This window comes from Saccostrea cucullata, unplaced genomic scaffold, assembly GCF_032062105.1.
Source record: "Saccostrea cucullata isolate Sc308-1 unplaced genomic scaffold, CSIRO_AGI_Scuc_v1 ctg6393, whole genome shotgun sequence".
In the NCBI taxonomy this organism is placed as follows: domain Eukaryota; kingdom Metazoa; phylum Mollusca; class Bivalvia; order Ostreida; family Ostreidae; genus Saccostrea; species Saccostrea cuccullata.
In genome coordinates this window covers 18,821-46,401 of record NW_026931175.1, presented here as the reverse complement: position 1 = coordinate 46,401, position 27,581 = coordinate 18,821, and the positions used below count along the sequence as shown (strand labels likewise).

Here is a 27,581-nt window from a genome sequence, read left to right as displayed (position 1 = left end):
TAATTTATCAATAACCTGCATCATTAAGATGTATATTTGTAGAACGTGATCTCGTATATCAAATGGGCTGGGAAATGTAAACTCAATATGTAGATGATAATGGTTTATTGTTCATAGAAAATGGAAATTAACGCATGGACATATAGAACAGAGGTAAGTAGAAGGAAAATTTAGAAAAAAGAGTTAATTAAACTGTATCATAATGGTTTTAATTTATACATAAATGTATTTTATTCACTTAAAATAATTAAATAGGAAATCACACATTTATTTATCTATTATGTTAAACAGACGAAGATCTCAAGGTGGGTGTGACTGATGGACAGAGGCGCTTTCTTCTCTAGCATTAACCAATCCACACCGGATATTTTCAGTAGCCAGTGTTCAGATACAAACGTTTTAAAGAAAAAAAAAATAATGAAAATAATTAGTCTTTCATAATACTTAAATGAATAAGTTTTGCTTCATGTAGTAGTTTGTTTCCATTTAATTTTTCAATATGAAATTATGAAGAGATTTGGAAGAGTGACAGCAAAATACCAGTTTTATACATCAGAGAAAGTTACAATTCTCTCATATTTCAGAAAATAAGAAACATTAACAACAAAGATGTTTCTAAAAATTGATTTTGGAGTATATCACCAGTCCTTTAGAGCACCGTTATTAATAATCGTTTTCTTCAACTACACTTCTAGACAATTGACCATATACATTTTAGATTTTCCTTTCGAATGACGTCAAATACACATTTATGTAACTTTCCTTAATTGGCTTTCAACTGCCCATATAATTATTTTTTGCCTATTAACCTTTTTGAAAACAAACATGCATGCTGTTTTTCAACATTTATTTTTGTATGTTTTGTTATTTGTACATAAATGTCAATGCCGTTGTTTATTAACAGATACTTATTAATGAATCATTAATTAACACGTTTTGACAATTCAAGAAATTTTTCTTTGAAAAAAATCCTAGGTATTATCTATTAAAGAACAATGGCTGGATCTTTACCCAACTTCAGTAAATGTACCAATCACATCCAGTTCCCCGGCAGGTAAGAAATGTTCTGGTGGTATGAAAGAGAGTTGTTTTTTATTTGTAAATCTACCCTTATTTCATATTTTAAGGAAAGGGATCTCTAAATTTCTAATAAAATTCACTATCCTTAATTTCATAAAGTTTTCTGGAATATAACTAAATCCACATACTGCAGTTTTATTATCGAAAAATTAAAATGTAACAAAAGTATACTAGAATGGTTTTCATATCTTTATATTCTCAAAATCATGTTGAGAAGAAATTTGTATAGAAACTGATTTCATTATTATAATTATTATTTGGCTGATAATTTAAGTTATATATTTTGTTCAAATAATATCTTGAGATTTTGCTTTGAACATACCCAGTGTTTTATTGCATAATTAATGCATGGGAACAAGTTTCTAAAATACTTGTAAATAATAACACAACGTTTCTTGCATGCAAAATAAAAATAGTAATCCTAATTATATAAAATAAACACTTAATTATATATTTATACATGATATATAACTTCTGTGAACGTCCCCAGCACCAGCCTCTGTCACAGCTGTCATATGAGTATTGTTGCCAAGGAGTGTGTCAAGTGCCCGGAGGGGAGGACATATCACAGATTCTGTTTGATGCAGAAGAGTATTGGTCCAAACATCACAGAGGGTACGTATTTGGTTGTAAACTCTTTATTTTAACATCCCCTACTCGTAAATTGTCATTGGGAGACTTATCAAGAATTTGTAATATACATGCACACATAGTTTTTTTTAAAGAATACAACTTTAGGCAACTTGAGTCCATTACTGGCTTGAGGCTTGAGTGGACTCAGGACTATCAGTTTATAATAATAATGAATAGTTGTAAAATATTTTACATATATCAAGACTCTTAAGGGTTTTTTTTAGAAAGAGGCCTAGGGAGGGGGACATGAGTTCCTCGTTCCTTAGACCCACAGTTTCACTCACTTTACATATAATAAAAAGTAATATGAACCAGAAGTACTGTGAGATGTTCTCACTAAATGATACCTTCTGCCTCCCATATGGTTATAATGGCATAGTCCATTTTTGGCTCTGGGAGAATCGAAATAAGTGTTAGATCAAAAAGTAAAATAGGAGGCGGGCAATGACATTATGTACTTAAGAATGTGTAAAAGTATCATTAAATTTTATTCAGTGGTAAAGGAGGAGTTGTGAATAAGAGATGTGTACCCTTCAGTATTATAGGATAAATGACAGTGTGTATGTTTTGGAAACCAAAATATTTGTTCGATCAAAAAGTAAAATAGGAGGTGCACAATGGGACTATGGAACAAAAGCTCTGTAAAAGTTTCAATAAATTTCATCCAGTGGTATAAGAGTAGTTGCGGATAAAAGCTGGCTATCTCAAAGCGAAACGGACAGGCGTTACAGCTAGACTGGCGTACAGACGGACACTTTAAACCCTCCTACTTTTCAAGCGCGGATATAAGAATTATAATGCTTTATAAAAGTGGTATATTGTATAAACATCTTAAAACCAAACTTACAGGAATGGATATTACATGTAGGTTTACCTGATATATCATTACAACACCCCCCTTTAAAGTGGGATTGTATATCATACCCCCGCTTGAAAAGTGGGAGGGTATATTGTGATTGGGATATACATCTGTCCTTCTGTACGTCCGTCGCTTACGTTTAGGGGTACCTATCTCTTATCTGTAACACCTCTTGTACCACTAACTTTCACAGTATCATTGTTACATAGTGTCATCGTGCACCTCTATTTTACTTTTTGATCAGACACATATTTCGGATTTCCTATAGCAAAACATGGATACTGCCATTGTTTCTATAATATTGAAGGGTACTTATCTCCTATCCACAACTCGTCCTATACCACTGACTAAAATTTAATTATACTTTCACAGATTCTTTATAACATAATGTTGTGCGCCTCTTACACGTATTTTACTTTTTGACCTGACACATATTTCAGGTTTCCCAGAGCAAAGTGTGAACTTTGCCATTATAGTCAAATGGGAGGCAGGGGTATCATTTAGTGAGCTTATTGCTCACAGTACCTCTAGTTAGTACATGTATTAATGTTATTAAGGGGACTAGGGTTAGGACTGGACCAATGGATTTGAGTTATGCAGTTTGGGCTAGGATTAGCCCTGAAGTTAGTATTAGGTATCTAGGGTTAGGGTTAGGACTCAAGTTAGGGTTAGGACATTAGAATGTAAAGGTTTTTATCTAGGTTATGGAAGAATGAAATGAAATTTGCAATTTATCTTCTCTTCCATTTGATGAGTATCACAGACATTGTATAACTCATCCTTTCTGCTCTTGCCTTGGTACCTTCTGAATTCCATATAATAATAATCGTGATAATGGGACAGAAGTCTGATGGGGAAATGGGAATCTTTTTTAAACACCCTAAAAATATTCTGTTAAATGGGGCTGCCGTTAACAGAAACTAGACTGGACAATATGATAATATTTCAATGAAATTAAATAATATGCATATTAAATTATTTCATAAGAAGTAAGCTATTAATAACCAACCATCTCGTTATATGTCAACATTTAGCTAATTCGTGAGCAAATAAAATCTATTATGAAACCGAATGTACACACTGACGTTTGGATATAAATTATGAGGATAGTATTTACACACTGAATTGTCTATGGTGTTTGTCCGATCGTGACAAGGAGCACACAGCGGGTGTGACCGGTCGATCGAGAGGGAATGCTAATTTCCTTCCCAATGGCAGCTGATACCATCTCTGATGTTTTTGAGGTCGTATGCTCAAATCTGTATTGTTTGAATGAATTTGAACTTAAGCTTGATCACACCGTATGCACCTTCATTATCTTAATATTTCATCAATTATTTCTCGGAATGTAATTCAATTTGGTATTTCAAAAACTACAAATATTGATATAATGATATTTGCACTGCAATTATCACTTGCAATCTATCAAGCTTGCAATCTATTTGACATCATAGCTGCATTTACATTGAAATGGAACTCGGAAATTTACTTAACTTGGCATTGGTACGTCCTTTGCTAATATTTTGTCATACACCTTCTGATTGTATACTGAACTTCAAATTCAAAGATAAATGATATATTTTGAGTTTCTGGTTGACGATATCCATGTCTTTTGGAGATCAAGTCTCCCGACAATCTGTTAGATTTCCCATGGATACCAACTGAGCTCAGTAATTATCAGACCTGTATGCATTCATATGAAGCAATTTTGTTTTTCAAAAATATTTATATGCATAAAAGAAAAAAGAAGTTATATGCTTTCATTTGCTTTGATCGACTATTTGTACAATTCTCATAATATACAAAAATGGGAATTCTTTTAGAAAGTACATATTTTCTCACTCTTATTAAGAGAAACGCTCGTAAACACAGGTAGGTCTCATTAAAGCAGAAAATAGTTTTTATCAAAACATTTACCATCTTATTAGAAGTGTATTGTGAGACAAACAAATATCGGGTGTGAATTGTCTTCATTAAACTACCACTAGTACTTTAACGGACATACATCAGACACCCGTGCTTTAATCCTTCTTTGCTGCGACAGACCTACGTCGACAAAAATTATATTATTACTGTTCCTTGCCAAGCAATAGCACGCTAAAGGAAATATGGAGATTACCATCAGTAATCAAGCTTAAAGTTCATTTAACCAAATGAACATAGCAAACAAGTACGCCCAAAAATAATAGAGACAGGAGGTGTCATGGAACAGGAGTATAGGCATTCCCAGGCAACCGGTCACACTCGCCGTTTACTTTTTGTCATGATCGGGTTAAAAAAAATACATAGAAAGGTCAATGTGTAAATAGTTGCCTAACAATTAGTGAAAAAAAGTCAGTCAGCATTTGACTCAATGATAGATTATATTTGCTGATAAGATTATCAGTCAATCATCGAAATGATTACTTCAAACGAAACTGTTGATATCTTTCTTTCTTCAACTTGTTGGGTAAGGGCTTATCTTGTTTAAAGAATTAACCATACGTAGAGTATCAACGTATCAGAGAGTCTATAAGGATACAGTAAACCTTACATGCGAGTGAAATGTATATTTAAGGAATAACTGTCTTATTTTTCGATTTCATGAAGTGATCAATCGATTGGCTTGCGTGATAATTTGCATAAACGACGAAGGCGTTTATGCATAAAATTATCACGCAAGCCAATCGATTGATCATCTTCATGAAATTGAGAAATCGGACAGTTATTCCTTATATTTACATGCTTTGATTCCGCCAATCCACGTGCTCCAAGCCCTGCTTCTGTCTGGCTGTTTGTCCCGCCCTGCACGTGGTTTTTTTGGAACCGCGCCAATACATTGATGGAGAAATAAAGTACATTTACATTTGGTAATTTTATCTCGGACAAAGACATTGGAAATGTAAATATTGCTTCATAAATACTAGTAAGGAACAATTAATGTTTTTTTTTAAAATAAACGCTAACTGAAACAATCACGTTTATCAAAAAGTTACCATTAACTTTTTTCTATAGTAAAGAACACTGTATCTAAATATAAGACTGATGTTTCAGACTCTGTGGTGTCTTTTATTTCAAGCTTATCGGTACTGAAAGGAAAAAGAAACGCAGAGTAGCATAATGTTCGAAAAATTTTGACCACATGACCGAAAATTACGAAAATTGGTCACAAGAGAAATTTAGTTACTCTGCACCAAAATCAGTATTCAGAATTACTCAACCGTAAATTTTATGATGTCACGTAGGGAAAACGCTAAAAAGTCCAAAACACGTGCAATTTGATAACGACTAGATTTGTCAACAAATCTTGTTGCGTTATATGATGCATATGAGGTATACACATCGGTTTTCAATATAAAGAGACATTATTAATTTCTTGCAATCTTGGCACAGTTTATGGAAGTTAAATGGGGTCTTGTTTTCGAATTGTCTAATTAATGAAAAGGGCAACAACGGTTTACTAAGCAGTTTCTTGTAAATTTTCTCCATAACACTTGTTACCCGTTGTCAGAGAGGGTCTGGAATGGTTTTCAATCAACCGTGACGATGACTTTAACGCAAAACAGAGCCATGTTACGAGCGAATTGTTCGTCCTGCCATCTCTTAAATTACCACCTTACTACCACAAAAACAGCCATTTATACAGTAGACGATTATAATCATTGCATTCATACGAAATTTGAAAGAAAACGATTCCGCAATTTGGTTTTTTGAGCCAGTCAACTTACTGTTGTACTCATTGTCGCATGCGCACGCCCTTTGACTTATTTTTTTGCGTGGTTACCCATGCCAAATATAGCCAGGGTTTGAAAGATAAACACTCTGATGAAATTCCATGCGAAGGAGAAATAAGGCGAGAGACATTGAAGATAATGAGAGTTTTAGATTTTCACTTTTGGGGGTATCGTCATTTGAGCTTCAATAACTCATGAATTATTAGACAAAATCAAATGGGAATCGAAAGATGATTGTAAAAGTTAGATAGGAAAACTATAGCATATTCTAAGAAAAGCAAATTTAATTCACCTCAAAAGTTTACCCTGCGTTTCTTTTTCCTTTCAGTATATATTGAATCGACATAAGGATGAAAGTAACTATTGTTAATTGATACATGTAATATGCTATTGATACATCTAAATATGGAGTTGGAGGTCATATTAAGTGTTTCGTTTTGTCACAAGAAAGTTTTCAAACAAATTTAGAATCAAAACTCGAGCATCTTTTTAATATCAACTTCAGAGTACTTCTGTATACAATAAGATTTTTTCTAAGAAAATATTTTTCGACGCGGTTAAACTGATAAAACCCAGGTTAAAATCATAAACATGTAGCTTAGGTAGCTTTTTAAATCATATCATAATTTCCACCATAAATCTTTTAGTAAAAAGGACATTTTATCCTTCAAAAAAGCTTTAAAATTGTACGTATTTTAAATATAACGTACACGTTTTAGAGTAAGTAAATGTGACATAGGCAACCCAGATTATACGATACATGTACTGACTTTTTTTAATTCAATCAAATGACGCGTTACAACCAAAATTTAATAATTTGGCAAAGTATCTTAATAAATAATACTTGGAAAGGTAAATATTACTGTATTAATAGTGTAACTATTAGGTGTCATCTGTATTTTTTTTTAACGTTGCTATTGATGTTTTATGCATTTTTTAAAAAGAAACTTTTATACGACGTCATTTATTTTTATACAATGCTACAATGTATATTATGCAATCTTGAATGCTTTTTTTATTAGCAAACAATATAATTCACATTTGTCACTTCTTCGTTATGATATCGTAAATGTTCCTCTGCTATTCAAGTTATAGAATTTCATTCATTTAGAAAAACAGACAAATATAGAGATTTGGCTAGTTGACAAGTTTAATACCACTTATCGCCATTTTCCCATACCCATTTTCATTCAAACTTTACAGCGAAATTGAACGTTTTTGAGTAGACGTATCCTTTACATAGATCCTCTACAGAGAAGTATATGATATAATACATGTGATAAATCTTTTAAAAAGAGATGTTTAATTTATCTCCATAATGTGTCTTCTTCATTTTATGAAAGGACTGGACTGCAACTACCTTACGTCCCCTATAAAAGCTGAGAAAAGCCAAATGGAGATGACTTTTGACCTTCTCCAAGAGCCATACAACAGCACTTTTATTCCGCGGGAATCAGTCAAACTCTTTTCCATGTCAGATGACGATTTTGTCTTGTAAGGTTAGCTTCTGAATTTCCTTTAGTTCTTTAAAAGAGGAAAGATCAAATCCCTTACACTGTATATATAATTACAAGACAAAAGAATTTCTTAAGATCATAATTATTTCCTCTTTTAAAGGAGTCCATTTTGATGAACTGTTCCATATTCCACTAACCTTTTCAAAAATTCAATAATTTTTATATATTTTAGAATAATTGATTTTGAACAATTCGACAAAAAAGTAATATCTATTTTAACTTTGAAGTTCATAAACCATCGGTTTTTGATATTTTGGATATACATGTATCTAAATAAGTAAGATTTCAATATTGTCGAAATGTAGAAAGATAGATAAGTACGCATCAATATATTCTTTTGAATCAGTTTTTTTGTCATTTACAAATTGGTATAATGTTTTTACCTCACCTGAGCCGAAGGCTCAAGTGAGCTTTTCTGATCACATTTTGTCCGTCGTCTGTCTGTCTGTCTGTCTGTCCGTCTGTCTGTCCGTCTGTAAACTTTTCACATTTTTGACTTCTTCTCAAGAACCACCGGGCCAATTTTGACCAAACTTGGCACAAAGCATCCTTGGATAAAGGGAAATCAAAATTATTAAAATGAAGGACCAAGTCCCCTTACAAGGGGAGATAATTAAGAAAAGACAAAAATAGGGTGTGGTCATTAAAAAATCTTCTTCTCAAGAACCACTGGGCCAGAAAAGCTGAAACTTATGTGCAAGCATCCTGGGGTAGTGTAGATTCTAAATTGTTCAAATCATGACCCCCGGGGGTAGGGCGGGCCACAATGGGGAATCAAACTTTTACATAAAACTATACAGGAAAAATCTTTAAAAATCTTCTTCTCAAGACCCACTGGTCCAGAAAAGCTGAAACTTATGTGGAAGCATCCTGGGGGTAGTATAGATTCTAAATTGTTCAAATCATGACCCCCGGGGGTAGGGCGGGGCCACAATGGGGAATCAAAGTATTACATAGAAATATATAGGAAAAATCTTTAAAAATCTTCTTCTCAAGAACCACTGGGCCAGAAAAGCTGAAACTTATTTGGAAGCATCCTTGGATAGTGTAGATATTAAATTGTTAAAATCATGATCCCCGGGGGTGGGGCGGGGCCACAATGGGGAATAAAAGTTTAACATAGAAATATATGGGAAAAATCTTTGAAAATCTTCTTCTCAAGAACCACTGGGCCAGAAAAGCTGAAACTTATGTGGAAGCATCCTGGGGTAGTGTAGATTCTAAATTATTCAAATCATGATCCCCGGGGGTTGGGCAGGGCCACAATAGGGAATGCAAGTTTTACATAAAAATATATAGGAAAAATCTTCAAAAATCTTCTTCTCAAGAACCACTTGGCCAGAAGTGCTGAAATTTATGTGGAAGCATTCTGGTATAGTGCAGATTTTAAATTGTTCAAATCATGACCCCCAGGGGTTGGGCGGGGCCATAATGGGGAATCAAACTTTTACATAAAACTATACAGGAAAAATCTTTAAAAATCTTCTTCTCAAGAACCACTGGGCCAGAAAAGCTGAAACTTATGTGGAAGCATCCTGGGGGTAGTATAGATTCTAAATTGTTCAAATCATGACCCCAGGCGGTTTGGCGGGGCCACAATGGGGAATCAAAGTTTTACATAGAAATATGTAGGAAAAATCTTTGAAAATCTTCTTCTCAAGAACCACTGGGCCAGAAATGCTGAAACTTACGTGAAAGCATCCTGGGGTAGTGTAGATTCTCAATTGTTCTAATCATGACCCCCGGGGGTAGGGCGGGGCCACAATGGGGAATCAAAGTTTTACAATGGGAATCAAAGCATCCTATGGTAGTGTAGATTTCAAATTGTCTAAATTATGATCAGTGGGGTAGGTTGGGGTCACAATATGTATTACAAGGGGGAAATCTGGTAAAGAACGGAATGGTCAAAGCTTCTCAGGTGAGCGATGTGGCCTATGGGCCTCTTGTTCCAAGCTACCATCACGTACTTGGTGTTCTCAAACACATGTACACATTTTTTTAAAAAACGTTATATATTTTATCTTTATTTTATTGTTTTACTGCATATGCCATTCAGTTAATTTTGTTTATCCGTTTTATAACACGTGATTTTTATTTTCATTGTGCAGTGTCTTTCCATTGTAAAACCTTGTAAATCTGCAGACTGCAGATTTCGAAGGTATGTTACACGATTAAAAGGCATTACTTTATTCTGAAAAGAGACATAAGTATTTTATAAAAAAAATTAAATGAATTAAATTTCAATATTACATGTACAACATTTTGATATAAGATAAACTTATTATTTAATCAAAGTACTGAAAGCACTCATGGGAGTTGAACATGATGTAAAATAAAATCTTTGATCGGGAGGTTAAGTGAGTGAACAATATTATTATTTCAAATACAGACAACTTTTTCAAGATTTTTTTAGTTGCAAAAGTCTTGAGAGACATTAAATAGCAAAAAAAACGCAGGGCCCATATTGTTGCCTGTCTACATTAGTCCTTTTTTTTATAACCCCTGCTTGAAAAGCGGGAGGGTATTTATTAATCGGGATTTCCTTCCATCTGTTTGTTACGCTTTAGGTATATCCATCTCTTATCCGCAACTCCTCTTACACCACTGAACGAAATTTTCATAGAATCTTTATTACATATTGCCGTTGTACACCTTCTATTACTTTAATTTTCATCCTACACATATTTTGGGTTTCCCATTGCAAAACATGGACACTGCCATTACATTCATAATAGAGGCGGTTGATCATTTATATAATTCACTGCTCACAGTCTTTAGATTTGTAATATATTTTTCCTTGGCACCTTTACCCATGTGTTATGAAAATTTCAGTTTCACAGGAATAATATCAATGTTGATAAAATGTGGATTTTCACACAACATCCTTTCAAGAGATAACAGGTTTGTTATATAAAACTTCTCTGTGAATATAAATGTATTTCAATTTCAATAGCACGAAGTCAACATTATACATGGAGTACGTCAGAACTTATTTTTTTTAATATTGTGAAGAAAAAAGCAATACCAAGTTAAAAACAAATATTTTATGACCAAACATAAAAACAGTGGTATATGTGAGAGTTTGTGTGCGTACAAATTATCTGGTATGTAAATGAGGTTTTCCTTTTATTAAAAAAATATACTTCATTTTGTTGTTTTTAATAGCGATTTTACGAAAACATCGGTGTCCGTTTTTGGTTTTTACATTTATAACAGAGTACTAAATTTACCGCTTTTGGCAGGTGATACTGCTGATTTAGTAATAAATGTGCATGTTTCCTAAAGTTTTTATGCATTAATGAATTCATTTAAACCAAGAAAATGTTCTCATGAAAAGTTTGAATAAATTCTGTGCACCGGTAAAAAAGAAATTGCTAAAAATCCGGTACCGCCGGGCGTCGGAAAGACTAGATTTACCGCTTGCCGTCAGTATGTAGCGTTGTCGTTCGTATCTCTATCAGTGTATGACGCTACACTAAAAATGAGTTCTATTACGAAAAGCTTTTGAGGTTCTTTTTGATTTAGGTTTACTTTGAAGGAAATCTAATATTCAAAATAAGATTACTTTATCATTACGTATACTTACATTATGAAAATTACATCAATTCAGGAGAAAATGACATGAACTATTTGTGGCGGATGTTTATGCATGTTTTCTGTTGAATATCATCGGAGTAAATCGGTCGACACAGTAGCCTCGCTTTCGGCTCTATATAATCAACACAAATTACTGCGCATGTTAAATGCGTGATGACCATGATATGGGAGATTGAACATAGTTCAACTCCCAAAAACTGAATTAATCTCATTATCATGTCATGTAAATTAGATATTTTTTTGTCTATAGTAAGTAATATATCCAAATATGAATCAAATTGATATGACAGAATAAGTGGTGTCTTTTATTTAAAGTTCAGTGGTAAATCAACGTTGATATACTAGTATCCGACTGCCGAGTTGAAGGTCAAAGCAAGTGATTTCATTATCTAATGTAAAAGTCTTTTGCTACATGGGAATAAATAAAAACGGGTAACAATATTCTCTTTAAAAGGCTTAATATGTCAACTGCATTTTAGATGACGTTGGATTTAATTCTACAAATTGTTATCAAACTCAAAGTTTCCTTTCTAGGAAGAAATTTTTTAATTTGTCAATAATATTTTCTAATAATCCCAAAAAGCAAATTAGATTATTTTTGCCAAACCATTATTGAATCTTAATGTAATGCTTTAAAGATTAAAAAAGTTGTAAGAGCTCTTGAGTCGCAGAGTAAGGAGCTATTTTTACGTCATAGGTTCAAATCCACTGTGGGATGCAGACACAGGTCTTTTGGATGAGACTGTATAAACCAAGGTTCCTTGTCTCAGTACTTGTTGGCACACAAAAGATACCTCTCTGCTCACTGGTTCCTATTGCCGATATAAGTATTAATTTGCAGCCCCCCCAAAAGCAAGGATGGCATCTCCGTACGAGTATGGGAGATTAAACAATCATCAAACAAACAAAGATACACAACAAAATTTTAAACCGAGTCTTTTCCTTTACACTTAGCAAAAAAGTAACAGTACAAAAGGAGAAACTTCAGGAATACTGTGCCAAACATATTTGAGATACATTTTAAAAAAAAAATTAAACCACAAAATTTTACCTCGAAGAATAGCAAAAAAGAGACGACTTTTTGAAAAGCTTATATAACCATTTGATGCCATAAGATTAAGACTGTAAATTTGGAATTTCTAACTAATTGTCCTGTTATTGGCAGACATGAACCAGTTTTTTAAAACCAAACCTTCATAAAAAATGAAGTCTCTTACTTGGTCTTCATTTAGACATCGACATTAGATAAATCGACGACGTTTTATCAATCAACAGTAGTCGGTTGCGGTCCTATGTTGATTTAACGTAAAAAAATAAGCTCAAAATAAATTATAATAATAAGAATACTTGGATACATTTTATGAAAAAACCTTTCTGTAAACAACTTCCCTCATTTATGAAGCAATATTCCGTTATCACCGACAGTTATTACTAGATGGAGTTGGAGATTATGCCAATCGGTTATTCTATTATTTTCATTATAAACTGGAGCAATGTCGGTTTAAAAGAGAAATTTGAAAATGTTACACGATAAAATGGTTATATGCACTTCAAATATGGTCCATATTGACCCTGAATTATACAGTGTTCAATATAGTTATTATATTATTTATGGAGAAATCGAGATTGATTTTAGTTTTTTGCCAGTACATAATAACTATACAAACCAGCAAAAACATACGCTAAATACACTTTAACCAGAGACCTTTTGCTAAAGACAATTTAAAATGAAACAACATAAACAGTTATACATGTAACATCGGTACTTTATTTTAAAAAACAAAACATCACCGGTTCAAACAATGCAAGTACTATAGCACCAAATAGTAAATTTTTAACCTCTTTTCATGACAAGTATAAAAACTAATTCGAATAAAGCATTAATCGTTATAAAGCTTATCTTTGAAGACTTAATCCTTCATCAAAGACAGCCACTGTCAACATATGCAGTGTAATGATGGAGCACAAAAATGTTTGAACTAACAGGATATGACGTCATACATTGGAAACTGAAGTCGTTGGTGGAGTGTGTGGGGTATTTGGTGAACAAAGTCTTTTATACAAAACAGAATTAAAGATGAAAAATATCACTGGATTCGCTGCACTATTCAATGAACTTAAACTTTGAAAGAAAACAATCAAAGCGAAGAGAGTCTGAGATGGAGTCAGGTGTCCAAATGTCTGTAGAATGTTGAAAATCCAGTAGGGGGACCAGCAAAGTATGAAAGCTGTAAATAAAATTTTTAGATCTTAATTTACAATTTTACAATTAAAAGCATGAAACAGAAATAAAATATTGATTATTTAAGAGTATTTTTCTGAAAATAAAATATTTTCAAAAATAAATAGAGATAAGATGTACGGTTTCAATACTTTTTTTACTGTTCGGAACAACATTTGAATAGAAGTAGGGAGAGGAAATTCGCATACTTAAACATATACTTGTTTTTTTTTTAATTATTGAATTATTTAAAAAGACAAAAAAGAGGAAGGGACGTTAAAATATACCACGTGTATACAAATTACACGCGTATCATTAACTCTCATTTTATCAGGGTCTTTCGCAAAAGAAAGCACTTCAGTAAAATCATTGACTTCGACTGTTATTTAATTTAGACATAAAACGAACAAAAATAGAAACAAAAGACATTTCAATATTCAAAATTCTTTTTAAGAAAAGATGTTTATCGCCTGAAAGCATTCAAAATCTTACCTAAAACTATAACAAATGTCATTTTGACGGTCTTTATCTTGGCCTTTGGTATTAATCCTCTAGAACTAGAATCGCACGTTCTCTTCCAATGTACTCGTCTCTGTCGAGGCGGCTTTAGCAATGTTTTTTCTTCAGAAAAACTATCTACAAAAAGAATTGATTTCATAATTTTTTGTTTAACGTTCTTTGTTTAAATGCCTTACTCCGATGTTATTTTATCATACAAATGGTACGTATACATGTATGTAGAATCTGGGAAGAACCAATCTGCAACATTTTTCATGAGATGTCATTTACTGTACGGACTGAAAATGAAACCTACTTTTACTGGGTGAAAACATTATTATATTTTTAGATTTAAGGGGTATAGAAATTTTCAAATTAATAATAAAACCTAAAAAGCAATGTATGTTAACGACAAATGACCTGGACGCTTTTGATAGCATCTTAAATGTCTTCATAAGTCTGTTTTGCTTTATTTGTTTGTGTGATGTATAAAGGCAGTCACAAGGATATGCCACTACTTGCCAGCAGATAGCTGCAAAATTATATCTATTCCAGTACGTACAAAGTATAGCATCTGTACTTTTGCATTTGAAATTGAAGTTTTTTAGGAATAAATTCAAACAGACATACATTCCTAAATGTATCAACAATCCATAAAAGCAGTGTCGTTTTAAGTTTTCATTTCGTACGTTTTATGGTCGATACAGTGACCTTGTCAGCAAATACAATTTATCATAAGTCAAATGCTGACTGACTTTTTTCATACTGATTGTTAGGCCATTATTTACACACTGAGTTATCCACGGACTTTTACCCTTATTTCCCGATCAGGAAGCACGTGGTGGGTGTTACCCGTCGGCAGGGGATGCTCACTCACTCCTCCATGGCATCTGATCCCCTTCTGATGTTTTTTTTTGGGTGTGTGTGAGCTAACCCCGCTCCTAATTTGTATTACCGTGCACGTGGTATTTCATTGACTTCTGAGATCTAACACTGTTCGTTATTTCCACATATTTCATCAACAGTTAAAAAAAATATATGTTGCAGAACAAATTTAAACATTAAAAAGATAGAAAATCATAACAATTTTAACAAAGTTATTTTCTAGCAAATACAGCATCGCACTTGTTGCTACTCCAAACTCATTTTAATTAATTTGCAATTTGTTTCCCCTCCCCTTCAATTTGAAAACTGCGAGATTCAACACTGAGAATATTGATAATATACCATATATGGCATGCATTACTTAAGGAAACATAGTTTTACCTTTAGTTATCACTGTCGATAATTCCATACAAGAATGATCACTTTTATTTTTTGAAGAGGAGACGGAAAATGAAGATTTTTTCCAGACGATTGTCACTATGGTAATGTAACATACTGCTATTATCAAAGCTGGAATGAATAGGATAGCCAGAGTCACCAGAATTACGTACAACTGAAAAGCAATGAGTAATAACGTTAAAAAAATCATGTATTTACCGAGGAAACTAATAAGTATTTCCTGTAAAATCAAAGTATGCAGGTGTCAGATAAACGAAGAAAAATATAGTTATTGATATAATTAGAAAAGATATTGGTAGCAACGTACTTTTTCCGATCTCTCAACAATACAACAAGAAAATTCATAGAAAACGTTATAGATTTCACTTACTACTGTGAAATCATTGCGAGGGTTTGATTTTCGTTGCTTTGGGGTATGGGGAAACACACGAACTTATGACCACTACGAAATGTAACATTTCATATGCATTACTACTTAACATGAACATTTGACCCTATGAAGATATGTTATTTTACAGTATTTACATTAACATTTAATTGAATCAAAATTATCATGAAATAAAAATCAGTAGAAATTAAAGTTCAGTTTAAATGCTTTTATTAGTACTTTGTTTTTCAATTTAAAAAAAAAATGTTTGCATCAGCCTTATTGAATAGAAAGGACTTTGTTTAACTGTTTAATATTCTGAGTATACTGTTTTCCTGGATAACAATTTAAAGTGCAGATTTTGAAATATTTCATACTTTATCTTGTTGTATGCATATAAATTCATAATGATATAAATGTATGAAAGGTTAGTTAACTTGTTAAGACTTGATTTATCAACCTAAGGTCTGTAAAAGCTACCAAGCTTAATCAATTCGATGATTTACCAAGATATGTCTCCCGTTTTCAGTTCAACGAAACGTTAATTTAACAACGGGACGGTTCCAGATCTAAATACGTGAAAACAAATTAACTTTTACATCAACTTACTTTCCACATCCATTGTTCGGGAAATTGAAGGTGACATTGTTGTTTGGAATGAATTTCGACATCCTCATACATAAACATTGGTAAAGAAAAGAGCAAGGAGAATGCCCACTGAAGTCCTATGAGGAGTCGGATACGGAACCCTGGAAGAAATAAGTACATTATTTCTCTATGTTAGAGGTTTTGGCTCCAAGAAAAACCCTAAATGGGATCATAAAATAGATTAACATTTAACTTTAATATAAAGATATTTTGGCTGCATTCAACAAAGTCGAGGTGTTCAGGCAGTTAAAAATATTCTCAAACAAGATTTAAGTTGCATTGAGTGTTATTGAACCAAAATGATAATGTTGGACACAAAACTTAGATTTTCTTCATATTTTGACATGCATGAAATCAGATACATTAGACTGATGGCACGCAAAGTTTTTATTTAAGGAAATTTTATGTCGTTGTGGACTGCTGGCATGTTAGAAACAAAACAAATTCAAACAATGATTCTTTTTTTTCACTTTTAAAATGTCTTTAAAATACCTTTGACATGTTAGTGACAGAAACAACACAATCTCAATTATTCTTTTTTAAAATGTCAGTTTTTAAATGCCTTTAAAATAACATTGAAAGATACCATGTTCGACATAAAAATATCATTGAAAATCCATGAGCTTTTTATTCCATTTCAAAAGACGTAACCTTTTCCCATGGTTTGAAGCGGTCTTGCCACACAATCAAGCCTGTCAATACTAAGCGCCACCAGAGCGTACGTGGATCCATAAGATGCCACTCCCTGATAGAATCTGACTGCTTTACACAATACATCACCGCCATGCCAATCCACGAAGAACTTCTCTAAGACATCGATTAGCACAGAGAATCCTACCAGTACATCTGAATAATGAAAACATATTTTTTTCTAGAATTGTAATTACAATAACTTGACCATTTCATATCATCATACCTTAATTTGGCACCTTAAGCAATCGTAAATGATTCTTACTATTGTTGTGAGGTGTGTTGTATTTGTATTATTTCATCATGTATATTATTAGTAACATTAAGTTTCTTGAACATTCCAGAGTGGTCCATATGTTTAGTCATTTTTTCTAGAACATTCTTGAACTTTGTGTATGTCCAGAACTTTCCAGTAATATCATGTACTTACAACTTCTAGAATATTCTAGATTTATGTTACTGTATAAATATCCTGTCAATTCGATGCATAGATACTTTGTCGTATGAGCACCATTGAGATACAACTGGGATATATTTTCACTGGGACATTGTGTGTAGCAACGGACACTCTGATGTATGTATTTTTAGATTTTTGCTAAGTTTGTACTTAATGATTTGTGTATTACTGTAAATAAATTATTGTTAAGTTTAAACTGTGTGATTGATCTTTGCTGGCATTTAGGGTTATTCTGACCCATAACAGAATTGGGGGCTCGTCCGGGATCAAGAATTTCTTGCACTTTTGCAGTTCATTGTCAGAATTTTGTTAATTAAATTGTTAAATTTGACTATAAGCCAGCAAAAATCAACATGGTATTTTCGGTCACAAACTTTCTTAGTTCGCCAAGTGTTCAGGTTTTTGATACGTTAAAAAAAGATGACTTGATCGCATTAGGTTTGCATTTTGGGTTAGATGTTAAATCCTCTCAGAAAAAGCAAGACATTAGAATTAAGGTTGCAAACAAACTAGTAGATGAAAACATTTTTGAAAAATACGATCTTCCAGAATATACGGTTAAATCAGAATTAGGCTCTTACAAAATGACAGAATATCAGTTTCAATTAGAGTTAGAGAAAATGCGATTTGAAAGAGAAGAGCGAGAAAGAGAGCGAGAGAAGAACGAGAGCGTGAACGGAAATTTGAATTAGACAAATTAGAAAGACAAGAGCACTTTGAGTTAGAGAAATTAAGATTGCAGCACCAACCAGAACCGTCATTTGTCAAGAATGAATTTGACGCAGCAAAAAATATTAGGTTAGTTCCGAAATTTCAAGAAAAATCTGTAGACAAATATTTTCCCCAATTCGAGAAAGTCGCAGAAAATCTTAAATGGCCACAACACGTTTGGTCAACAATGTTACAAAGTGTACTGGTTGGCAAAGCAGCTGAGGTATACTCTGCACTAGGGGTAGCTGAAAGTTTAGACTATGAGAAGGTCAAAGCAGCAATATTAAAAGCATATGAATTAGTACCTGAAGCGTATAGACAAAAGTTCAGAAAGTATAGAAAGTTTGATAACCAAACATTTGTTGAATTTTCACGAGAGAAAGAAGATTTATTTGATCACTGGTTTAGATCTAAGAAACTTGATAAAACCTTTGCTAATTTGCGCCAAGTCATCCTGGTAGAAGAGTTTAAGGAATGTGTTCCTCAAGATTTGAAAACACATTTAGAAGATAAGAATGTGAAAACTCTTGAAGAGGCAGCAGTCATATCTGATACTTATGCTCTGTCTCATAAAAAGAATTTTGTATCAAGATCTCAGACTAGCAGTAATTCTACCAATTCAGACACATATAAAAAGAGTGGTTCAGGGTCTCAGTCTTTCACAAGTTCCCAGTCTCCATCCCAAGGTGGTTCTAAGTCCGGTCCAGGACGTTTTGAAGGATCTTCTGGAATAGGGTCGCTTCCTACTTGTAGTTATTGTAAGAAAAAAGGTCATCTGATCAGTGAATGCTTTAAACTTAAGAGAAAAAATGACTTTGATAAAACTCAGCCACATGCTTGTGCTGCAGTTAGAGGTGATAGAGAAACCTTAGGTTCGATTTGTTCTGACACTCCTGATGTTCAGGGTTCACAGTCAGGTTCTATTGATTCTATGGAGGATTATAAGCCCTTTATGTCTCAGGGATTTGTTTCACTCGGTGACTCTAGCGAAATAAAACCTGTCCAGATTTTGAGAGATACTGGTGCTGCACAGACGTTATTGTTAGAGGGCGTGCTTCCTTTGTCTGAGCAGACTTCTACTGGTGGGTCAGTTTTATTACAGGGTGTGGAGCTAGGCGTCATTGATGTTCCCCTGCATAGAATTAGTTTGAAGTCAGATTTAGTTACTGGACCTGTTATCGTAGGTGTTCGACCTACTCTTCCCGTTCCAGGCATTTCTTTGTTGCTAGGCAACGATTTAGCTGGTGGAAAAGTTGTACCAGATCCTAAAGTTTGTGAGAAAATCACTCCAGATGTCATGTGCGATGATGAAGATGATGACATTTATCCAGCCTGTGCTGTTACTAGAGCGATGGCCAGAAGACGAGAAATGGAGGCAGACCATACTCAAGCCTTTGACGAGACAAATTCCTCAGTTGATATTGATTTGAATGACACTTTCTTATCTGACCTCGATGGCACTCAAACAAGTATGGAACCACACAATATCAAGAAGCAAGAGAAGAAAGAGCTTTTATCAAAATTTGGTGGTGAGGATGATGAGTTGCATCCATTAGTTAGCCAAGGCAAGGACATCCTCAGCCGAGAACGTCTACTCTCTGAACAACATAAAGACCCAGATATCATTCAACTTAGTAAGAGGGCACTTCCACCAGAAGAGGCTACTAAAGTTGGAGAATGCTTCTATATGAAAGATGGCATCCTTATGCGAAAATGGCGACCACCTGACGCTTCCCCAGATGATGTGTGGCTTGTTGTTCACCAGATAGTGGTTCCAGCTGCTTATCGTCGAGATGTCATGAGTTTAGCTCACGATACCCCTATGGCTGGTCATTTAGGTATCAATAAGACTTATAATAGGATTTTGAGTCATTTTTATTGGCCTAAGCTAAGGAAGGATGTTTCTGAGTTTTGTAAGTCGTGTCATGTCTGTCAGATGGTAGGTAAACCAAATCAGAAGATACCATCTGCTCCTCTCCAACCCATTCCAGCTTTTGAAGAACCGTTTAGTCGAGTGTTGGTGGATTGTGTAGGACCTTTGCCTAGGACTAGATCTGGAAACCAGTATTTACTTACCATTATGTGTACATCCACTCGATTTCCTGAAGCCATACCTCTAAGGAATATAAAGGCAAAGAGCATAGTTAAGGCCCTTACCAAGTTTTTCAGTTTTGTAGGAGCACCCAAGGCAATTCAGTCGGATCAAGGCTCAAATTTTATGTCGGGGTTGTTCCAGCAAGTCATGCATGAGTTGGGTATTAGGCAGTATCGATCAACTGCTTATCATCCTGAGTCCCAGGGAGCGCTAGAACGTTTTCATCAAACTCTAAAAACAATGCTGAAGATCTATTGTTACCAGTATGAAAAAGAATGGGACGAAGGTGTTCATCTTGTGCTATTTGCTGCAAGAGAAGCAGTCCAGGAGTCTCTTGGGTTCAGTCCTTTTGAATTGGTGTTCGGTCATACAGTTAGAGGTCCTTTGAAATTGTTGAAGGAAAAGTGGCTGACTGAGACTAGTGATCTTAATCTTTTAGATTATGTGTCTGATTTCAAAGAAAAACTTTACAATGCTTGTAAATTAGCACAAGAAAATTTGAAGAGTTCTCAGATGAAAATGAAAATGTGGTATGACAAAGATGCCAGAAATAGGGTGTTAAGGCGATAAGGTTCTTGTATTTTTACCTATTCCTGGTCATCCTTTACAGGCCAAATTTTATGGCCCTTATGAAATTGAAAGCAAGATTAGTGATGTAAACTATGTAGTTAAGACACCAGGTCGACGTAAAGAGAAACGGGTTTGTCACATTAACATGTTAAAAGAGTATTTTGAAAGGTGTGACCGAAATTCTGTAAAACCAGTTTCCACTTTAGCCAATGCTAAGACTGTTCAAAATTGTATTGAGAGTGATACGAGTGTAGAGATGAATGAGAAAGATTGTAATCAGAGTGTCCGCTTGAAAAACTCAGAAATTTTGGCTGATTTTGATGCCAAACTTGGACATTTGAACATTCACCAAAAGGAACAAGTTAAAAACTTGATGAATGAGTATCATCACATCTTTTCGGATGTTCCAAAGAAAACTAATGCAGCTTGTCATGATGTCATAGTGGGTGACGCTCTGCCTATCAAACAACATCCGTACCGTCTGAATCCAATAAAATTGCAGTACCTAAGAAGGGAAGTGCAGTACATGTTGGACAATGACATTGTTGAACCTAGTAAAAGTGACTGGAGCTCACCGTGTATTCTTGTACCAAAACAGGACGGTACCTACCGATTATGTACAGACTTTAGAAAGGTGAATTCTGTTACCAAAACTGATTCATATCCAATACCTAGAATCGATGACTGTATTGACAAAATTGGAAACGCGAAATTTGTCAGTAAATTTGACCTGTTGAAAGGCTACTGGCAAGTACCGTTAACAGAACGAGCAAAAGAAATATCTGCTTTTGCTACACCAGATGGACTCTACCAGTATAAAGTAATGCCTTTTGGCATGAAAAATGCACCAGCTACATTCCAAAGGATGATTCACTCCCTTCTTCAAGACCTTGAGGGATGCGAGGCCTACATTGATGATGTCATCATATACAGCGACACATGGGACGAACATCTCCGAATCATGCGTGCTTTGTTTGACATTTTAGCTAAAGCAAACTTAACTGTGAACCTTGAGAAGAGCGAATTTTGTCATGCCTATGTAGAGTATTTAGGTCATAAAGTAGGTCAAGGTTATGTTACACCCATTATGGCTAAAGTGGAAGCTATTGCAAAGTTCCCGATTCCTACAAACAAGAAAGAGTTAATGAGGTTTTTGGGCATGGCTGGGTTTTACAGAAAATTTTGTCCAAATTTTTCCTCAGTAGTTAGTCCACTTACAAATCTTTTACAAAAGAGGGTTAACTTTGAATGGACAAAGGACTGTGAAAAATCATTTCATAAAATCAAATCTGTCCTTATGAGCAATCCAGTTCTATCAACTCCAGATTTTGCTAAGCAATTTAAGCTTACTGTTGACGCTAGTGATGTTGGAATCGGGGCAGCTTTGTTTCAAGAACATAGTGATAATGTAGATAGAGTTGTTTCTTATTTTTCAAAGAAACTTACAAAATGTCAACAAAAGTATTCCACCATTGAAAAGGAATGCCTTGCTTTGTTGTTAGCCTTACAGCATTTTGATGTTTATCTGAATGTTACTTTGCATCCAATTCTTGTATATACGGATCACAACCCCCTGACATTTTTGCATAAATTGTCAAACAAGAATCAAAGACTGACTAGATGGAGTTTGTTGTTACAAGAATACAACATAACAATTAAGCATATCAAAGGCAAAGACAATGTTATTGCAGATGCCTTGTCCAGAGTATCGTGAACATATATGATTTTGTATTAATGTACATATATCTCATTTTAACAATGTAAGTTTTCATTGACATTCAAACTTTTTAAGGGGGGAGGTGTTGTGAGGTGTGTTGTATTTGTATTATTTCATCATGTATATTATTAGTAACATTAAGTTTCTTGAACATTCCAGAGTGGTCCATATGTTTAGTCATTTTTTCTAGAACATTCTTGAACTTTGTGTATGTCCAGAACTTTCCAGTAATATCATGTACTTACAACTTCTAGAATATTCTAGATTTATGTTACTGTATAAATATCCTGTCAATTCGATGCATAGATACTTTGTCGTATGAGCACCATTGAGATACAACTGGGATATATTTTCACTGGGACATTGTGTGCAGCAACGGACACTCTGATGTATGTATTTTTAGATTTTTGCTAAGTTTGTACTTAATGATTTGTGTATTACTGTAAATAAATTATTGTTAAGTTTAAACTGTGTGATTGATCTTTGCTGGCATTTAGGGTTATTCTGACCCATAACACTATTGTAAAATTATCAGTTTGCAAATCGATATTTTTAACAAATAAAGCGAACTTTATTGAAATAAGTAATATTATGGTCAGAAGTATTATATAACTTTAAAGAATCTATATATATAAAACAGAAATAGCAATTGAATTACTCCTTATCTTAGTAACCTTACCTTAAATCTAATCGAACGATTTTGAAGGTTTATTACTACAAAAGTATGGGGGTTGTAAAAGAACATTATCCCTCGGGTATTTTATAATTAATAAACTTCACTTTTGATCCTCTGCATCCAGACAAGAGCTCGAATATCAGAGACGTCTTACATTTTAACTCCTAAAGGTTTGCCTGAGAAAATTATAGCCTTGGGCAATCATTACTGTTGAATTAATGAATTCCTACTTTTAACTAAAGCTATTTTAACTTTTTATTACCACAATTTCAATCAGTTTTTCATGAAGCCGATCTATAAGTGTAGATTTCATGAAAGCTTTTACTTGGATCAAAACAGATTTTGTGTACTTTTCGAAACAAACAACTAATCTTTTCGATCATGCTTTGATCACAGTTTCCACAATTTACATAAATATATCTTGAAATTTTAACAGATGGAACATGTTTTTTCAACTATAAATTGAATTATATGTTTTTATGAAACTCAAAACAGCAGTAATATATTATATATATTTTTTTATCATCAGATGAATATTTCAAATAGTCTTATATAAAGAAACGGATATTAATAAAGCTCATTGAAAAAAGCAGAGGAAACAAGAAGCTTTTAATTAAAACACCAGAGGTGGGATAAAGTGCCATGGAATAGGAAGCATCCCCTGTCAACTTAACCGGCCACACCCGCCGCGTACCATTTGTTCTGATCGTGCAACCAGATACAACTCGTACACAAGTCAGTGTTTTAATAATGTCCTAACAAAAAGTATGAAAAATTGCAGTCAACATTTGAAAAGCTATAGAATATAGTAGCTAACAAAGTGATTGAATCAACCATACAGCTTGCTAAATGTTGATTTTCAGCAAGACTGTTTTTATTCCTATTTCATCAATCTGTATGTAAATAGCTTGTCTCGTTTTTTTTTTTTTTTTTTTTTTTTTAGATAATGTCCACATGTAGAGCATGCTTTTATATATTGAATCAACTATGAGACATAAACTGCATATGCAGTTGACAAATTTACATTGTTAATTAACATAGGAAGTTAATCATAGAATATTGAATCATCAAGTTTATTACAAAATTTTGATTCGCCGAAATATGGCTGAAATATTGCCGACTCGGCGTTAAACACTATACAATCAATCAATCAAAATTTTGTTGCTTGGTTACTATTGACGATTTTTCTAGTTAAATATTCAAATATAAATGAGGCGTGGTTCACTCTTTAATAAATGACATTGAAGTTAAAGACACAAGATAATTACAAACAAATGATTAAAAAAATTACCTGAGAAAGAACAATTTCCTAACTCTGTCTGAACTGAGACATTATATCTGAGTAGCGCACAACGTATAACGTATATAAATTAATATAAAAGTAGAAATAATAACCTGCCAATGCCAAGTTTGCCATGAAAATATTCATTCTTGATCTGAGCTTTCTGGTCCGGATGATGACAATAAGAACCATGGAGTTTCCACTTAGGATGAACAGAAAGAGGACGCAGAGGAACACTCTCTGTTCTGTCTGAAATAAAAACATTTTAGTAGTGAAAGATACGTAAAATATATTTCAATTATAAAGGGCCATCATCCCTCGGCTCCCTGGTGCTAATGTTTTTTTTTTTACAGCTTATGACTTTAAAAAGAAATTGTATACATAATACATAACAAATTCGTAGTCATACATGTACCTTTGGAGCAAAATTTAATAAAAGATATATGAAAATTTTATAACGGAATAATGGTCATTTACTTCATTAGGTGTTACCTCTTATCAGAGTATCGATTGACATTAATATGAAATAATTGCTCTTTTAAAACTTTTTATTTGAATTCTTTCTGACTAATTTATCTTTGCTCATGAAGTGCTCTTGACATGCTTTATTCTAAACTGTTTATCTTTGAAGACAGAAAGCACTAGGAAAGCAAAGATTAATGAAAAAAGATCCAAGTACTATCTACTGACGTTCTAATAACTTGAACAGTCTGCAAGAAATTCCGTTCAGAATGGATGAATGGGTAATGAAGAACCGCAATTTGAACAGACCTGATAAGAATCACTATAAATGATCATCACGTTTTATGTCTATTATTGCAAAAGGCCGCATCCTCCTAATTCGCATCAAGATACTTCAACGCCAATACTTAATCCAGTTGATTGAGGAGTCGTAAAATAACTGTAAATTGTCATCAATCTTGTGGCATTGTTGAGGATTTTAGACGTATAATTTTCAGGAAAAGGATTATTTGACGATTTTTTCCCCATAATTTCAATGTAATTGGGTTAATATATAGAATGAACATTATTTTTATCGATTAATTTAACTCGGACCCTTGGAGTTTGAATTATTAATTATTAATGAATCTAAAATACAATACATAAGTGTATTTCTTGTAGTCAACTTGTTAGAAGTTGTCAAGTTCACATGTGGATAAATTTTGATACTATATGTAATTGTATTCGAATATTTTATATCTACGTATACAGTGTAGTAGTGGAAAACTATTAATTACATGTACACCAATTCAGTAGTATGTCCTGACCCTATACAAATTTTAAGTTCAATTGGAACAAAATCGATACCATCAAAGCTTACATGTAGATGAAACATAGTAGATACATGTAGCAATCACTAGTCTAGGAGAAACATAAAACAAGTAATGCAATTTGTTCTTCATATAAATGTTATTAATAGTTTACAATAACTTTGAACAAATACTCCTATATCATATAATCTGGTTGCTCTGCTGAAGGTTTTAGACCCTTCTTTGTAAGCAATATACTAGTATTTCACGGTATTTCTGACAGTCCTGCGGAATAAATAAATGAACCAATGATAGAAGTAATAACGTTTGCATATGTCTGAACTTTTTTCCAGTGCTTTTATTTAATTATCCATCTTTGTTAAGCGAATACATCTTGTGTCCATTTTTTCCTTTCTTAAAGACGATTTATACATTATACTGCTGCATTTGTTAAATAAAAGACGTATACTAGAGAATCAATGCAATGCAAGCCGTCCATAGCATGTAAAATGGTTCTTACATCAAATTAATAGTTTTAAGTCTGTCGCTAAGATTAATGTGAATTATTCATAGAGCTCTACGTTATCGTATGAAAAATAATAATAATACATGAACATGCTCTCTACAACAATCTTAAATATGAGAGGAAGAAAAGCCTTGTTGTGCCTTCTTTTCGACATTTATATATATCGACGACGCATAATCAATAAACAGATATATTATGTCAAGTCGATATACAATTGTATCCCAGTGAGCTTAAAATTAAAGATACCACAGAGTCTAACACATCTATTTCATATTTGGATGCTCTTTTAATGAAAAAGACGTTAATGGTATACGTGATGATTTCACCTTTTCAATCTTTCTCATGTACATGCATATGGAGTTTATGTTTCTCAGTTCTACGTGAGAACAACTTCTAAATCGAGACAAGCTATTGACGAACATGTTGATGAAACAAGATCTAGAATATGAACAGAGTCGTTTTACTTTGTCATTTCGCAAGTTATTTGGTCGATACATTGTCATTGTCAGAAAATACAGTCTACATGTATAATCAAATCAAATGTTGAAGACTATTTTCATGCTAAAATTCACATAAACAACTTTCCACCCGTGTTATTACTTTCAATGTTTTGGATTCAATCGACTTTGCTGATCCAAGAGTTTCTTAAAAATTTTCCTATTTTTATCACATAAAATTGTCTTGCCCCGATAACCTTCAACTCTCCAAGCTGTTTCAAGCTTTACAGTTTGTGGAAATTATGCTGCTTTTGCAGACTGCTGTAGGTTCAGCATTACCCATTGCATTCAACAGTGTTAAGTTGTTAATAGATTGCTATCTTTATTGCAGAGTATTAATGGTTAATGAAAATTAAAAGGATATCCTTTGTTTTAAAGAAACCCTACCAAAGGAGGTGGACATGTTACACATACATGTATGTGATATAAAGTTATCGATTGAAGAAGGTTAATTTTTTACCCAATTTACTGGGTTCAGTCATATACCACTTTTATTTAAAACCATTGAATGAAGTTTGACAATAGGACACTATATTAATTCAATTTCATCCAAGGCTTGCGAACTTATATCACAAAGACAGAGTTTTGTGACAAGCTGACTGACAGATAGACAATTATGCTAACACAATTGTGTCTTTTTCTTATTGGAAAGAAATGATGAGTCAGACAGTTTCATAAATGTTTACTATCGAT

General features: G+C 33.4%; 1 protein-coding gene across 1 annotated transcript; it reads right to left on the bottom strand.

The window, feature by feature from the left end:
• Positions 1–13,335: 13,335 nt before the first annotated feature.
• LOC134231679 (cardioacceleratory peptide receptor-like) lies at positions 13,336–24,864 on the bottom strand. The gene is made up of 6 exons (XM_062713656.1): positions 24,729–24,864; positions 17,069–17,263; positions 16,379–16,518; positions 15,385–15,556; positions 14,113–14,256; positions 13,336–13,627 (listed from the first exon to the last, which is right to left on the bottom strand). The coding sequence occupies exons 1-6, from the start codon at positions 24,805–24,807 to the stop codon at positions 13,395–13,397; spliced, it is 963 nt and encodes a 320-aa protein (XP_062569640.1). The 5' UTR covers positions 24,808–24,864; the 3' UTR covers positions 13,336–13,394.
• Positions 24,865–27,581: the final 2,717 nt, after the last annotated feature.